Source organism: Lissotriton vulgaris, chromosome 7 (genome assembly GCF_964263255.1).
Source record: "Lissotriton vulgaris chromosome 7, aLisVul1.2, whole genome shotgun sequence".
NCBI lineage: Eukaryota > Metazoa > Chordata > Amphibia > Caudata > Salamandridae > Lissotriton > Lissotriton vulgaris.
In genome coordinates this window covers 1,437,534,693-1,437,552,642 of record NC_141695.1, presented here as the reverse complement: position 1 = coordinate 1,437,552,642, position 17,950 = coordinate 1,437,534,693, and the positions used below count along the sequence as shown (strand labels likewise).

The 17,950-nt window shown below is 47.4% G+C and overlaps 1 protein-coding gene across 2 annotated transcripts in view; it reads left to right on the top strand.

Moving 5' to 3' along the window:
• Positions 1 to 17,950, top strand: part of KIAA1755 (KIAA1755 ortholog) — a 696,136-nt gene that overhangs the window by 425,020 nt on the left and 253,166 nt on the right. For both annotated transcript variants that reach the window (XM_086932242.1, XM_086932241.1), the window contains exon 9: positions 12,109 to 12,207. In XM_086932242.1, the coding sequence (XP_086788368.1) occupies positions 12,109 to 12,207 (99 nt within the window). The remainder of the gene's footprint in view (positions 1 to 12,108; positions 12,208 to 17,950) is intronic.

Here is a 17,950-nt window from a genome sequence, read left to right as displayed (position 1 = left end):
GGGATTTCTGTGCCTGATTGTAACTTGTGCCGGTTCCACTGACCTACAGATCGCGTTCTGTTGCTTATAGTGTGCCCCAACCCGATAGCGCTTTTGGGCTGACTGCCATTTTGTGCCTTGTTGTTGTTTGTGACTCCCTGCCCTGAACTCCGCCTCGCTCCCGCCTCCCAGCTGCTCCTCCCTCCCACTGTTGGTTAGGCCGCGCTTTTCCATTTGAACACTGTGACCGTCCTGGTTTCATCGGAGGCGGTCGCTCATCCACGCTGCTCCCTGCCCTGCGAGACTGTCTGGTATCGTAGCGCCCACAGCTTGCTAGACTTGTGCCTGCATTAATTAAATTACCGCATTGCTCGTTGTGCCAGTTCGAGTCAGAACGCTCGATTTAATTGCTGTATTGTTGCGCTGCCCTGCCGAGTTCACGAGCGCTCATTAGCATATTATCGCGGCGCTAGTCTGACATAGCGCGCTGCAACGCTCTGATTTCGTGTGCTGCCTGTTTGTGGGATTTCTGTGCCTGATTGTAACTTGTGCCGGTTCCACTGATCTACAGATCGCGTTCTGTTGCTTATAGTGTGCCCCAACCCGATAGCGCTTTTGGGCTGACTGCCATTTTGTGCCTTGTTGTTGTTTGTGACTCCCTGTCCTGAACTCCGCCCCGCTCCCGCCTCCCAGCTGCTCCTCCCTCGCCCCTCCCCCTCTACTATCCACTTATGACTGATGCATTTCCGCGCAGCGTTCACGCGCAGCGGTCGCGCCCCATGCGCGCCGAAAGTGCGCCAAAGGTAAGCCCGTCTACGCCCGTCCGCGCCTGGACCGCGCCCAGCGCCAGACCCCCTGGTCCCCGCCGTACCCAGCCCACTAGATTCACATATGATACCGCAACTCTCCTCGCCCTCAACCCCGGACGCACACCACAATGCTGCGATGCCACCCCAGGACGTACCCACGGCCCATTCGCCTGCCTCTCCTGCAAGTTCAACTGCATCAGGACCCTCACCAAATCCACTTCCTTCAAACAAAGCTCCGACTCTAACCACCTGAAGTGCATCCTACTCAACACCCGCTCGGTCCACAGACACGCTACTGAGCTCTGGGACCTACTCGACACTGCATCACCGGACATCGCCTTCCTTACAGAAACATGGATGAACACATCATCAGCACCCGACATCGCCATAGCCATCCCGGACAATTACAAGATCATCCGGAAAGACCGCACCAATCATACAGGAGGAGGCATCGCCATCATCCACAGGAACACCATCAGAATCTCGACCAGCTCTGACGATAACCTTACAACCGCCGAACACCTCCACTTTCAGATCTACACCGACCCTAGAACCACACCTAGAGGCACCCTCATCTACAGGCCTCCAGGTACCCGCAGTCAATTCAGCGATGACATCACGGACTTCGTCAGCCCACATGCCCTCGCCTCCGAGAACTACATTCTTTTAGGAGACCTCAACTACCACCTTGAAAACAAACACGATAACAACACCTCCACCCTTCTGGACAATCTGGCCAATCTCGGACTCAAACAACTTGTTGACACCCCCACCCATGTCGCCGGTCACACGCTCGACCCTATCTTCACCTCCAGCAAGCACATCTCCTTCGATCACACCACAGCTCTCTACTGGACGGACCACAGCTGTGTTCACTTCAGCTCCAAAACTACCATGACCCACAACCGCCCACAACCTATCCCGCGAAGAAACTGCAACAAAATCACTACCGAGCAACTCCTCACATCACTCAACCAAAACCCTCCCACCCTCTCGCCGGACCCAAGTCAAGCGGCCACCAATCTCAAGCAATGGATCGCCCACAGTGCTGACGAATTAGCACCCCTGAAAAAGCACCAGATCAAATCAGCCAGCAAAAAGGCTCCCTGGTTCAATGATGACCTTAAAAAATCCAAGAAGCTATGCCGCACCCTGGAGAAATCATGGAGAAAAAACCCAACCACCGACAACATGGCCACCCTCAAAGCAGCCACCCGCAAACACCACCAACTGATTCGCTCCGCCAAGAAATCAGCATTCAAGGATCGTCTCGACAACAACACTCACAACAGCAAGGAACTCTTCAACATCGTCAAAGAATTCACCAACCCCACCGCAGCATCTAACGACATCACTCCCTCCCAAGACCTCTGCGATGCGTTATCCTTCTTCTTCTACAACAAAATTGCCGACATCCACAACAGCTTCGAGAATTCTCCCAGCGATCAACCCTCCCCACCACTCTCAGATCCTACTCCGCCAGCTAACAACCTCAGCGCCTGGAGCCCAATCACCACGAAGACACCATCCGCCTAATGAACTCAATCCACTCTGGCTCGCCTACCGACCCCTGCCCCCACCACATCTTCAACAAAGCGGACTCCATCATCGCACCCCATCTCCGCGACGTCATCAACTGCTCCTTCAACTCTGCCACCTTCCCAGAAAGCTGGAAACACGCCGAACTCAGCGTCCTTTTGAAGAAACCCACAGCAGACCCCACTGAACTTAAAAACTACCGACCCATATCCCTCCTCCCATTTCCGGCCAAAGTCATTGAGAAAGCCGTCAACCGCCAGCTCGCCGCCTTCCTTGAATCCAACAACTCCCTCGATCCCTCACAGTCCCGATTTCGAGCCAAACACAGCACCAAAACCGCCCTCATTGCAGCAACTGACGACATCAGAACACTACTGGATAACGGAGAAACAGCGGCCCTCATTTTACTCGACCTATCCGCCGCTTTCGACACAGTCTGCCACAGCACCCTCATACAACGCTTCAGCAACGTCGGCATAAAAGGAAAAGCCTTGGACTGGATCATCTCGTTCCTAGCTGGGAGAACTCAGAGAGTCCGACTTCCCCCATTCAACTCAGAGGACACTGAAGTCATCTGTGGAGTACCACAAGGATCATCACTCAGTCCCACCCTCTTCAACGTTTACATGAGCCCACTCGCATCCATCGCGCGCCAACACAACCTCAACATCATCTCTTACGCCGACGACACCCAATTAATCCTTTCCCTCACCAAAGACCCTAACACCGCCAAAAACAATCTTCACGAAGGCATGAAAGAAGTAGCCGAATGGATGAAACATAGCCGCCTTAAACTCAACTCAGACAAAACAGAGGTACCCATCCTAGGAACTTCCCCCTCTGCCTGGGATGACTCCTGGTGGCCATCCGCCCTGGGCACAGCACCCACACCTACAGACCATGCACGTAACCTTGGCTTCATCCTAGATTCCTCCCTCTCGATGTCCAGACAAGTAAACGCAGTCTCATCCTCCTGCTTCAACGTACTTCGCATTCTCAAAAAGATCTTCCGCTGGATCCCCCTCGAGACAAGAAAGACTGTCACCCACGCACTGGTTACGAGTCGACTGGACTATGGTAACACATTATACGCCGGAATCACAGCAAAATTACAGAAAAAACTCCAACGCATCCAAAACGCATCTGCGAGACTCATATTGGACATCCCTCGCCAGGATCACATCACCGAACACCTAAAAGACCTCCACTGGCTTCCCGTCAACAAAAGAATTACATTCAGTCTTCTCACCCACGCACACAAGGCCCTCTACAATCTAGGACCCGAATGCCTCAACACTCGACTGTCCTTCCACAAACCCACCCGCCAACTAAGATCGTCCAATCAAGCCCTTGCCGCAGTCCCGCGCATCCGAAAATCCACCATGGGGGGCAGATCCTTCTCCTTCCTGGCTGCCAAGACCTGGAACTCGCTCCCCACCCACCTCCGCCTTACTCAAAACCATATCGCCTTCAGAAAAGAACTTAAAACCTGGCTTTTCGACAAATAATGAACCCCTTCCCCAAGCGCCTTGAGACCCTCTGGGTGAGTAGTGCGCTATATAAATTCCCGAACTTGAACTTGAACTTGAACTATCTTTGGCTTTCAAAGCTAAAATCTTCTAATTAATTGCACTTTCTTCAAAGGACCTTTGATGTATGTTTTGCCAACTGTTTGATTCAATGGTGCAGATAGAGAAAGGTCTCAGTTTTATTTACGGTCCGAGTGGCGGTCATTGCGCTTTACACATCAGACTGCTTACTTTAAAGAATCTTCAATTCTTGTATTTCTGACTTATTTCTCATGGCCACTTCTGATATTACGAAACCCTGAAAGTATGTTTAGAAGCATCTCAAACTGCTCCTTTCCCTGTAGGCCTGCTATTTATATCAAATAATTCTTTTATTGATCACCTCCAACCACTGATTCCAACAGCAGGGTCAAATCCAACTCCAGCGATATGAAGGTACCTTTCCAGTCAAGGATATCAGCTGAATCGAGGATGAGATAATGAGCAGACATTTTCTGTGTCCAGATACTTAAGCAGCTGTGTAGCCAAGACATAAATCAATGCAAGCGTGGATGAAGAAGTGCTGGAAAAGTAATATACCTCAGACTTTGCAACATTAGAGGTCCCCACCGGGGGGTGGGGGTAGCAATGGAAGCTAAGATGGCAGACACAACTCTCTTACGCTCCGCCATCAATCCACCATAATCCACAAATGATCTGCAACAGAGCTGGACTGGACACTCAAGGAGCATGCAGAGAGCTAACCCTAACCAGCTGCTGTGTAGAGACAAGTACCGGGAGCCAAGCTAACTTGGAAGAGGCCGCCAGAATGCCCCATGCAGTGATCTGTGCGAGGCTGGACCGGGTCTTGGAAGTGCTGCGTGGGTCAGACAGTGAGCGTGAGGACCAAAACCAGAATCAGAGAAAATCGCCCCCGGTAAGTGACCGTTGGGGCAGCGCTAGCTGTCCTGGCCGCGAGGGCTTAAGCTGTGTTGAGGGAAAGCGAAAAGGCGCCGTATACCAGGGACTGTGAGGAGCCGAAGCTACTGGATGCCGGCGAGTGGCCGCTGCAGTGTGCAGACCTGGAGTAAGGCACTCAGGGTCAGGCCCCAACGCTACTAAGCACCATTACTGAAGAGGCCCTGAAGAGAAGAGCTGTGCGGGTAGGCTGACTTCTGTTGGAGCTGAATGAGTGAGGAGGCCGCTTTGCTGGTGCCGCTGCACTCCTAGGCCTGAAAAACTGATGCTGCTGGGAAACTATGAGGCACATGCAGCGGTAGAGGAAAGAAGAGAGTGGGCCTGAAGTGGCAAAAGACATTAACACAGGGCAGTGACTGCACATCGTTAACACATTGACGCTGCAAATAAAGAGAGGTGAGCCAGACAATGAACATGCGCGCTGGGAGTGCAGCATCATTTGGGGAAAAGCTGATATCAGGAGGCAAGGGCCTTTCCCCAGGAGGCCCAAGGACATGAGGGGGAGCAGACGTCTAATGCTGCATAGTGCCAGCTAAGGGGCGAAAGGCTTGGCTCCCACGACATGATGGGATAAATAGGATAAAGGAGGCAAGATTACTTGAGATGTGTTACTAACCATGTGTTGCACTTAGCTATGCTTCCACCTTTTATCACAATCTGATCCTCCCATGATATCATTCCTGTATCAACTCTAGCACACTGAAATTGCACAATAAGACATGGCACTCATTACTCAACAACTAAAGGGTGAGACGAGATATGACACAGCATACAGCGCTTTGCCACAGGTACGGATTAGGCTGTCGCAAGCCACCATTGTCGCCATAGACCCCCTGCTACTTGACAGACACATGTGCAAAAAAACTCTGAGTACCGAGGAGACCAACAGATTTTGCCACCCCTCCCCTCCGGATACCTCTTGGTGTGAACACCCCTGGAAATTGAGCTTTCCCCACACGCCAGAGACACTGGGGGAATAAAGGTCTGCCCCAACAGAAACCTGCGCGTAAAGCATAAGGAAGACCTTCATAAGCAAAGGCAGCACAGGTGTCCATGCCCGGCATGGTGGGCCGCCTGCACTCTGGCACTGGTGGGGCGCCTGGTCAGGCACAGCCCACCTGAACTCTGCAAGACAAGCCAGCAGATATACCACCCACTGATTCAATGAGCAGCAAACTGTGGCTGTAGAAAAACTGGGGGCATCGCTTGATCAGACGTGGTCTTCACTGTAGAGCAAAATAGATGCTGTAGTAATAGATCTGAACCTGTATGTGGACCACTGTAAATTAGCAGATAAAACCCGCTCAATGGAGGACGCCGTCAAGGAAATGACTCTGAAGACCCATAAAGCAGAGACAATGCTGAGAGAACTAATGATCTGGGTGTGCACACCAGAACGAAGGGCTGAAGATACAGAGGGACGCTCTAGAAGAAATAACATACGAGTGTGCGACTGCCAGAGAGAACGGCCGGTAAAGTCGCCACCGATTATGTGGAGAAATAGATCTGAAATATGATCCCGTCAGAGAAACTGTCACACCATTTCTCAGTGGAGAGGGCACATAGGGCCCCACAGACCCCCCTCCTCCCCCCACAGGAACAGACCCCAGGTCTTTTCTGTTTTGCGTCTTGCACTACAAGGACAGAGAAACAATACTGCAGGAAGCCCGAAAGCTCTAGTCCATACAAGTTGACAACACACAAGTTATGCTCTTTCCAAATTACACGGTTGCAGTGCAGAAACAGAGACACTCATTTTGCGAGGTGAAGCGCTGTCTATGCAGTCTTGACCTCAGGACTCAATGTTTACCACGCGTCTACAAATTATGGCGGAGAAAAAAACACACTTCTTTACTTCTTTGACACCAACATAGCTGCTTGGGAATGGCTGGACTCAACAAACTTGAATCAAATACCTGCATCCACAGGGGCCCAAGGAGATGGACAGTTTGTGACACCACGAGTGAACTGCCGTGGGAAAAGCACAGTATTCATGAAGGGAAATCGTGACACACACCTGATATTGAGCAAATGATACATGATCAATTCAGAGCATTACAGACAGCGGCCACCCTGGGGAAGGCCCGAAAATAGTTGGAATCCAGTGACAGTCCAGCCGACCGAGGTTGCAACGAGAAATCTGTGGATGCTGCCTTCTTCTTCCCGAGCTCCCCCATGCCCCATGAAGTCACCCCGCAAACAGCAGATGATATAATCTAAATTGAGAGACATTTCAACCAGCTGTCTACCTTTGGCTGAAGTCTGAAAGCACGTAAGTAGCAGTATGAGTGCGTTATAGCGAACATTTAGTAATGAAATGTGTACGTTCTGTGTTCTGCTCCACCTGATATGAGTATCCCATATTTCCCTTAAAGTAGTCCAGCATAGCAGCAGTTGGAAATCTGCTTTCAAACTGACACGAATGAGGGGCTTGGGTGGGTGTGTGTGTGACATACAGTCCCACTCACTGCAGCCTAAGCAGGGGGATTGCATTGCCTGACCCACAACTCCCTGCTATAGAAAAAGGCCCACACCTACTAGCCAACAAAGGCGTAATGGACTGGATAATGGTTTGGATGGCTGCATGTTGCATACCCGCCCTTTTGGCATTCCTTTCCACCAGATGACATGTGCCTTAAGATTGACAACCGCTACACTAATGACATCCACTAACATAAACACTTGGAGCGTCTGGGGAATACACACACCTGTACGTAGTATTCAGTTTATTCATATCTGAAGCAACACCTTGCCCATATTGCCTTCCTGCAAGAAATGCACTTGACAACTCCTGAAATAACAACACTGCAGAGGAAGTGGCGTGGGCACTGGTTATTCTGCATATGCAAGGGGGACACTGATTTGGATTAAACCGGGGACACCCTTCACAACAGATGAAACTGTCATAGGTGCCGAGGGGTGATATTTCCTAGTGTAAGGCCATTTGGATGGCCAGCACATACTCTTAGGCTTCATATATATGCACTGAACACGGATCAGGCTGCATTTCTTCACACCTTATCTAACAAATTATCCAACTGTCATGGGCTACCATGGTTACTAGACGGTGACTTTAACTGTGTGATTGACCTAGCCCTTGACCGCTCCTTTCTACCACTGCGAGAGCAATGCACACATAGCCAGAGCACTGGAAACAGGTAGACATCTGGCAACATCACCACGCTACAGACAAAATATACTCCTACTATTTGGGTGCACACCAACTACATGTAAGATTAGACAGACTAGTTTGTACAATTTCGATCGCCGTATCGGTAACTAGAACTGAAGATAGGGGCAGGACCCTCTCTGATCACAATCTGAAATTCCTGCAGCTATCAGGGGATAAAGCCTGCCTTTCTATTCCCACTTGGCGCTTACAACCTGAAACACGAGAAGACCCTCTGTTTCGCGAAGCTTTAAACACTGCCATAATCACCTATTTTAGGGACAACTATCTCCCAACGCCCTTGCGTTTTATAAAATGGGACACCTTTAAAGCCATAAACCTCTATCCAGTCTCAAATCAGATTTTGGAACATGTTGCCGATACTAGTTATGGGTTGGATCACCCTATTAAAGATGGTGGTCCTACCCAGATTACTGTACTATTTTTCAAGTTTCCCTAACTATGCCCCAGCTAAAACGTTCAGTGATTTTGAACAAACAACACATGACTTTATTTGGAAAAAGGTGCGTTGCATTGTAGCTTTGATGAAATTATATGCAACTATGGAACAAAGAAGGCTGACAGTCCCAAACATGGATTTGTACTATCTGGCAGCACAATTGCAGTGAGTGGCCAAATGGCTGGCGGTACAACAACTGTCTGATATGGCCACCATGTTGCCAGCCTGGACGATGACCAACATTCACCACTTATTTAATCCAGCCGCTAAAGCCACTGAACCTAGAACCATCTTACTGGCTCTAGCATATCGTTGTTATAGACCGAGCCTACACCTCACACGGTCGATAACCCCATAAGCGTCTGTGTTGCCCCTGCTATGTACACCTAGGCATAGGGCTATCACGAAAGGAGCCAAACTTGTACCCTAACATGTTGCTGGGCTGCATACACTGAGTGACTTGTATGGTGATGGTGTCTTTTTAACTTATGAAGAACTAACAAGTGACACATATATATCCCCAGGGCAATTTTTACTGTACAATTCATTGATGGCCACGAAACGAGCATGGGGCAACTTGTCAAGCGAACCACAATCCCATCTAGTGGTACAATATTCACAAGTCATGGAAACAGGCAGCCACACAGTGCAAGGGCTAACAGCATCACTACCGACACACATGACAAATCCGATCTTGTTATTGCTTGCCAAGTGGGAGGAAGACCGTGGTCGCCCCTGGACAGATAAGGAATGGACATCAATACTAGCAGGACCCACACACATCCCACAAAACGTGGACATTTCGACTTACACAATTCTACATCACACACAGGGCATATTTAACATCTGCCAAACTAAACCGATATTTTTACCAGACAAACGCAGCTTGCCCTCAGTGTACTGAGTTTTGGGTGGATTTCCTCCACATGCTATTGCACTTTCCTACACTACATGCATATTGGCAGGATGTCACATCATGTTTTTTTACCTGTACTGACCACCTAGAGGTGCACACATGAGAGGTGTGCTTGTTGTGACTGTTTCTAAATAATAGAAATGTCCCACCTAGATTTGTTGACCTGGGTCTTATAACCACTAAGCGACATATTACTCGCAGGTGGAAGAATCTGAACCCCCCTTTAACTAAGACCTGAAAGCAATCACTCTTGGTGGGGTCGCAGGCGGAAAGCACAGCGTTGCACAGGGAGGACATATTTCTGCTACGGCAATTCCCGGTACCACAAAGCTGGTATGCCATACTTGTAGAATTTCAACTCACAACACAAACCACTGAGGAGGACATGCATGCTTGAGACAAGGGTCCTAGCTACGGGGACCCATACACAATCTGTCATACACATAAGGACTGGTAGCAGGTATCACAGTGGCATAAGTGGTGTGGGTGTAGAAATGAAGTGTTGCTGGCTTAGGCATGATCTGAAAATTTACATAAAGGTCCAGGGTATTGAGGAGGGAGAAGTGGTGAGTCTGGGGCACGTCGCCACTATAGACTCAAACTAAGCACATTAGCAATGTTGAAGATTTGTTCCATTTATTAACTGTGAACAATCTAGTACCTCGAATTGAGCCAAGTTCTAGTCATTTACATCTGCCTGACCGGAAACTGAAACGCAGGTCTGGCCTAAGTACCAAACGGGCAACAGCCTTCAATGATTTTGGCTCTATGCAGTATAGGTCATTAGTCATTTCTCATGTAGGAAATGTTTATACAAAGAGATGACGGCTAATTCTCTGTACTGTTATGAGAGCTGTCAATGTATGAAAATAAAATAAAAATGCAAATAAAGAGACTTTAAAAAAAAAGAATTGGAGATACCCACCAGAATCGAGGCAACTGGAAAAGTTGCCAAGTCCAGTACTATTTGCTTCAATAGGGATATAGTGCCCACAAATGTGGCGGAGCAACTTGTCTTCCAAACTGCAATTTAGCCTACTCTATATAGCCAGATGAAAAGTCAAGGTTCCACTGGTGGATCCTCTGTTTTCTCCACTGGAATAAACCTTTGACCAACAGCCTAGCTGACATTGGGCCATACATATTGCAGCCCTTGTGGCATCTCCCACAGGGATATGAAAAAGACCCTGAACAGACATTGCAATGATGGTTGTGTGAATCTTCTCACACTTTAAACAAAGCTCTCAACACCCGCTGCCCCTAGGAATCAAACCCACATATATACAGAGAATATTCTACAATATTGAACAAGGTGAGAGTTTGGCTGTCCAGTAGTGCTGTAGGTGACTTAAAAAATTGCCTCCCTTTTTATTCTAAGGTGAACTTTAAATGTGTTACCCATACCCTTGACATGAGACATCTAGATGCTTCCATCTACTTAGTATTGATCCCAGTTAGGCTTGCCCCTAACCAGGAAATGTTATCAAGCAACTCCAGTTCACTAATAATCCAGGAACAGCTACTCCTATGTGATTTTCCCAAAAATGTTTCCCACTTATCACTTCCTTACTGATTCATTTGCTTCAGGGTTGAAGGTGCATTCTAGTGTTACCAATGTGGTTGCACGCTTTCTAGTGACAAAGGGAATTCTAGTGCTCAATCTTTTGCTCTTGGGGCCTCCAAAGCCTGGTCTAGACATAAGGTGCTTCCCACACAAAGCTTCTCCACAGAAAACACATTGTGAGCGGTACATTAAACCCCATGTTGCAAGCCGCCCTAATAGAGACACCAAACCCACTGCCCCAGCAAACTATTTGCTTATTATTTGGAATATTACAAGTTCATTCTCACGGATAGGGCTAGCTGGAGGCACACCAAGCTTTGCCCTTCTATAGCAGACAAACCACTAACCTTGTCTATCATATCTACAAAACTGGCTTTTACTAGCCTTATTCCTATTAAGGAAAGCTTACAACAAATCAATAAACAAGCAGTCAATGCCTACCGTGCAGGGTCAGAAGTTATCCGTGTTTCCCTCTTCCACCCAAGGGTGCAATCTTTTACTGTATCCAGTCATCTTTTCTGCATTTCTTTTCCGATCACCAAATCAGCAATATATAAAGGCATTTTGGTCCTTTTTGTGTCTCTGTTTAAGGGTAATTTGAGGGAAGTGATTCATTTCTCAGGGTCTACTACGACACCTGAAAATCATTGTCAAAATATGTCTGAGACAATTATTGTGTGCTAAATATTGTTTACAAAAATATCCCCCTATTGGATTTAATATTAGAAGATCTACCCTGTATGGTCAATGTTTTTGTAAATAATACTTAGTGGGTGATATTTATGGATATTTATGTCAGTTGAAAATTTTTGGTATGATATTGCGATATAGGTCCAATTTAGGCAAAGTCTGTCCCCCAAGTGTTTATTATGTCTCTTTTATCTCCATTAACCTTCTCTATAACTCACTCCTTTTCCCTCTCTCCGTCCATTATTACTCTTCTTCTCTTCATTTTTTCTTCTCTATTGTTTCTCGCTTATTTAATATTCTCGTTCATTTTCTCTCTTTATTTCTGACATCTTCTAATGTTTCCTTGATTCCCTGCTTTCTGATGAAGACAGAGCTACGCTGTTACTTCTTAAGTCACAGTTCTTTGACTTTACTTGCCTATATCAGTCTTTGTCTCCTGTGTCTGTAAATCCTGGACCTGCTAAATGCTTATGCAGCTTTTTAATTTCTGTTGCAGAAGTTGGATCCTTTTGTTGAAGATCTCAAGAAGGCCGTTGAATCCCTGCAGCACTCCATCCGGCAACTAGAGCAAAGCAATAACCTAGATGACATGCAGGTATGGAGTCGTATAAAATGCTAATTAAGAGGCGGGCATGGCATGAGGGGTCATTTTGATGATGTTCTTTTAAGTGTCAGATAATGAGGTAATGTCCAGGAGGAAGTGCAGCAAGACAAGGGTATTGGCTGCAAAATTGTCAGCATTCAAGTGCCAAAAAGAGGAAGGTTTTGAAATTGCTAATTTGTTGCCAGAAATTACAAAATCAAATATTTGCCCCTGTAATATTCAAATTGGAAATGACATCATTAGAAGAGTGCTACCTATCAAAATCCAATAATACGTAACAACAGGTATTGTGGTTATTCCATTGAGACAAATGCTCACATCAATTCATAATAAAAGGAGCAAAGCCTGTGAATTTAAGCTCCTTATTGAAGAGGGGCTCCTTCAACCCTGTTCATGAAGGGAATGGGCCAGTGCCTGTGGTGTAACACAAACATATGAGCCCCTTACCCCCACAGAATGTGATGAAGGGCTACTGAGTCGCCTGTATCTTAGAGATATTCATTGGCCTTCAGCTGAGGGGGTTCACTTAAAGGGTTGGATGCCCCTGAAGGGCTGGGGGCCCCATGCTGTGCAAGGGCTGCCAGGGCCTGTGTTACACCCCTGTACAGTGCCGGTAAGATTTGTCCAACTCGTTCTTTAGAGCTCAATTCCTGTGCTAGCAAAGAGTGTCACACACACCCAGACACACACACATTTTTTTACTGAAAAAACGGGACGTTATAGGTATGTGAAAATCTGAGTTAACCTCTTCCGTGCGTCGGACGGCCCCTGGCTGTCTGATGTCACGGTGGGCGTGTTCGGAGGACAGCCGGGGGCCGTCCGAATCGCGCACATGTGGAATTCTTCCGCACCGCAGTGAACTTCCGGCCGCAGCGAAGCGGTTAAAACATAATGTTTTAAACTAACAAAATCACTGAAATGTACCTGCTTTAGGGCCTGATTTAGATCTTGGTGGATAGTATACTCCATCACAAACCTGAAGAATATCCCGTCTGCGATATTACAAGTGTCATAAGATATAATGCACTTGTAATTTGGCAAATGGGATATCCGTCACATTTGTGACAGAGTATCCTATCCACCAAGATCTAAATCAGACCCATAGTTATCTCCAGTAGCTATAACTCATGACCTAAATTAATTAATACTTGTGCCCCCGCCATGCACATGCTCAGCATCTGCCTCCCATACTGGCATACCAAGACAGACTACAGCCAACAGCCTGTATCAGGGTGAAGAACAACCATACCGTCCATGCAAAGAAAAACCTCATGGAAAGGCAACCACAAGAGACAATTGGGGAAGGAAGTAAAAGGATAAAGCAACAAGGGAGGACCATCACAAAGTCCCGAGTCCAAGAGCAGAACCTTCAAATGGGGGAAATAGTGGACAAAGTGTGACGAAGAAAGAACTGCTACCCAGCCAACCTGCAAGCAGGACCGATGCTGATAAGTATTCCTGAAGGAGCCAATTAGCCAGAATGGCTAACCAGTGACATTGTAGGGAGATTTCAGACAGGAACACCCCCACACAGAGGCAGCACAGAACAAAGGGACAACCCTAGTAGGATCACCCAGCAGCAACTCATGATGGTAAAACCCAGCCAAGCATCAGAGTATCAACCAGACCTTCCCAGAAGCAATTGAGAAGGTTGAACCAAGCAAAACAACCACAATTGGGAAACGCTGAGCAGTCCCACCAGCCATTAGACTAAGTATCAAAGGCCCACAAAGAGAGTGCAGAAGATACACATCCCTAAAGCCTGAACAACAAAGTGCAGGTAGAACTGCAATGCAATCCAAAAGTGAACAGCAGTGCACATCAGCCGAAAGCACAACATAAGCTTGGCTAACAGGGCCTGATTGGGAACCCATAGCAGCTCTGGCAATTTTCTCAGAACGACCCCTGGTGAAGCACTGCCTAGCCCCTGGAGGCTGGAAATGCTTGCTTGCTGCTTTTGTTACTGGGGGCCGATATTGCAGCACTGCTGCAAAGCCGGCCCAAGTAACAAAACCAGCCCTCGCTGTGTCAAAACAGGCCCCAACCCTTCCAGCCCCCTGGGCAAATGCCTGATGCTCCATACGGCCAGTACGGCCCTGTTGCCTAACCTCACTAAGTTGTAGCTGCAGTCATGAAAGTGTAGCAACTAAATGGAAACAGGGGACTACCAGACCAGCCACTATTGTCCCAAAGGCAGAAATAACAGCTTCAACAATAGACCTCCGAAGTAAAAAAAAAAACACACAGAGGAAGGAAGACACCCTAAAACTGAGGCACAGCCAAGTGAACATGAAGGCATACAGTCAAAGGACGCAGCATGAAGTGGCAGCCAAACCTGGGATCCCAACCAAAGGTAAATGCCACTCACTGGCATTAGTGTCCACGTTTCCGGACTGGAGAGTTCATCAGCTGCAGTTGACATGAGACAAATTCATGAGGGGAGAGGAGTTGGCCTAACAGCTAGGGCAGTCGACCTCGAATCTGGGGATCCGAGTTCGAGTCTCGGCAAGGACGCTGAACATCCTGTGGTCCTGGGCAAATCACTTAATCTCCCCGTGCCTAACAAAAATGAATGTGTGTCCTCATGTAACGCAACTGGTGCTATGTAAAGTGCTTTGATACCCCATACCGGGTCAAGTTTGCGCCATATAAAACTCTGTAAAAACAATTCAGATTGGGACAGGGACCCACTTCTCTTACCTACTCAGCCTGAGGAGGGAAACAAGAAGGTGGATCTGAAATAGACATACCAGGAAACAAAGAACCTGAAAAGCCTGGACAAGGACTGACGAAGAAGTTGAACACAGAGAACAGCATCCACGATTGGCTGCAGTGTTAAGTAGTGAAACAAACATGCTTAAGCATGACAAGTACTCCCACCACTAATGTAAGCATCTGCTCAGTGCTTATTTGCTTTCCAGCAAGGTTTGTACTATGTAAATTACCACTACATGCATGCGCACAGATGAGAAAACTGGCATTTCTTCCTTCTAACATCTGCAATGTGGGTTACATGGATTTGGGTAATTTCACTATACACTGCTTGCTGGTTTCAGCTGTATGTGTAAGGCCCTCATATCTGGATTTCTGTTCAATAGTGTAGAGTATGTACATCTGTGAGGCCAGAAAGTGACAATCTCATTGAGCAGATAACTGTGCTTAAAGAAGGAAAACATCGAAAAGATATGGCAGTTACCAGAGCTTTGGCGGATCCTGGAAGACCCAAGGGGGTTCTGTGGTTCAACAGGAACCCAGGATCAGGTCATTTTGAGGAGAGCTGTGTTGATTGCATGTTTGAGTTTTTGTGGGACTAGGTCAGAAGTTAGTGAGGCATGAATGAGTTTAGAATCACTATGGTAAGGCACAGGCTGATAACTTTTGCATTGGAGATATCTTTGACTGGAAAGGTTTTTTGAAAGATGTCTAGACAGATATTTGACACTGTAACAATTGTGATCTAATTGTGTATTAATTGTTCATTGAAGTAGAAACAAGTCACTCAGAGCACAGTGAGAATATTAGAGGACAAAATGTTGGTTCTGGTGGAGTTTGTTTTGTTTTTGATGAAAGCCATGAGATTATTCCTGATGTGTCTCAAATTACTGTCAATTCGTCATAAACCATTAACAAATCTTGATTGGTGCGCTCATTGGTGTCAAATTGACAAATGAGGACAAGGTTCAATCCATCATGCACTCACGGCCTTGTGTTCGGTGTGGGGCTTTAAACAGTTTGGTCGGAAATATGGAGGGCCGCCTCTTCGCCCCATACTTTCGCCCTTCAGTGCAATGGTACGCCTACAACTCCAGAATGGGGTGGAAGTGCTAGCCCTACTGGGCAAACTGGACTGGAACTCCGAGGAGGGTAAATGTATAAAACGGCTCCTTGCTCTTTTACCATCAACCATGATACAGGTCATAAGAGTGGAATGCCAGTTAATAGACCGGAGCTACCAGGGGCTGTAAACTACTTTAATTGTTGGCAGAGATTGAATGGGGAAGCTAATTCTAAAATATCAAACCTCTGTAAAAAAGAGAATGAGAAAAGTGAGTTGAACTTTGCCCTTCAAGTGAAATGTATATTAGGAAAGCTCTGCACTAAATCATTACGTGAGCCAGATTGGTGGAAGGAAGCGCAATTGATCCACAGGCAGGAATTATATGCTATTATAAGAAACTGTACGAGAGAGGAGGACCTGCTTTATCTGGGTGGGAAACCACCTACCCAGTTTTTTGTTATGGGTTGGAGTAATGAGGATGTGTTCCCTTATATCAAGGCCATGCCAGTGCCAAGCCCCAAGTTATGGAATGCTGTATTGAGATTTAGAGTTTGGCTTAATCCATGTTACACAGATACGAAGATCAAAGCAGTAATGAGAGATGAACAGGGTTTATGTACATGCGGACTGAAAGTAAAATGTAGCTGGCTATATGTTTTAATAGATTGTTTGTGGTTTGTAGATGAACTGAAAACGTTTCTAAAGCCAGTTTTTAGTAGCAGTAGAATTATTAATCAGGATCAAGCCATTCGCCTACTAGTAAATATGAATTTCTTAAATGGGGTGTGGGACTTGGCCTTTTCCCAGAAATGTTTTTGCTTTTTATTCCTTTAATTTAGGGTGCCCCCTATTGTAACAAAAGTGTATAGGCCTTGTGTAATGGAGAAAGCCCTGTGTATTGTTAAACTAATGTTAAGGTGCAGGTGCTTTCTTCCCCTAACATGGCTGCCACTGACCCCTGCTACTGCATCGCGGTCTTTGTGGGCGCATTCTAGTAGCCAGGAGCTGGCTAGAACCCTCAGACAATGTATTCATACTAGCCTGCCATAGCCAGAATGGTGGAACCTCCTAGAACCTCCTGGAACCTTCTGGAACAGGTGAGGTGACACCAACTACCACTGCCAACTGCCAACTGGCATTATATAAGGAAAGGGAGGGAAACTTTCCTGTCAGATTGAGGGAACACTGATCTGGGGGAGAACCTACGCAGGAGTTCTAGGCAGTGGGGCCTAGACAGGGACCTATGACACTGGGAGTGACAGGGCCTAGGTGCTGCCTTCCAAGTGTTTAGGGATCCTGAACTTGCCCCCTGATCTGGCCCGGCGGAAGGGGAACCCAGGGACCACTTGAAGGGAACTGGCTGAGGAGATTTGATATCAGCCAACAACTCAACCCCCCCCCCCCCCTTCAAGGAACCCAGAGACTGCTATTTACAAGGGCGCACGAAACATAAAGCGCCAAGAAGAAACCAAACCACCACAGGACTATTGAGAAATCAACCAGGTATTGGCGCTGTGTCGCTCCCCGCGCTCCCTGACGCCACCTGGGACCCCTTTTGCTGGTTTGCCACTGTTGTGTGGCCTGTCCTGTTGGTCCTGCTGATCTGATTCCAACTTAAATGAACTGTCTGCTGGCTAAGCGCCCCTATTCCCTAGCGCTAGCATCCTGGACTACCTGTCCTGCCGGTGCTGACTGAACTGTCTTATCTATGGGAAGGGCCCCTGCGAAGCGCTGTACCAGAGAAGCGCTATCTCCAGGACTGCCATATTCCCTTCCCCTACAACTGACACCAGAAATCCATTACCAGCGCTGTGAATGGGTCGCACTGTGTACCTGATCCCTGCAACCCACTACCAGCGCTGTGACTGCGAAGCGTTGTGAACCTGTGATCTCTGCTGCTGCCTGGGGACCCTTGAGGTACTTTGAAGCGCTGTACATCCAGCATCTGTCATTAAT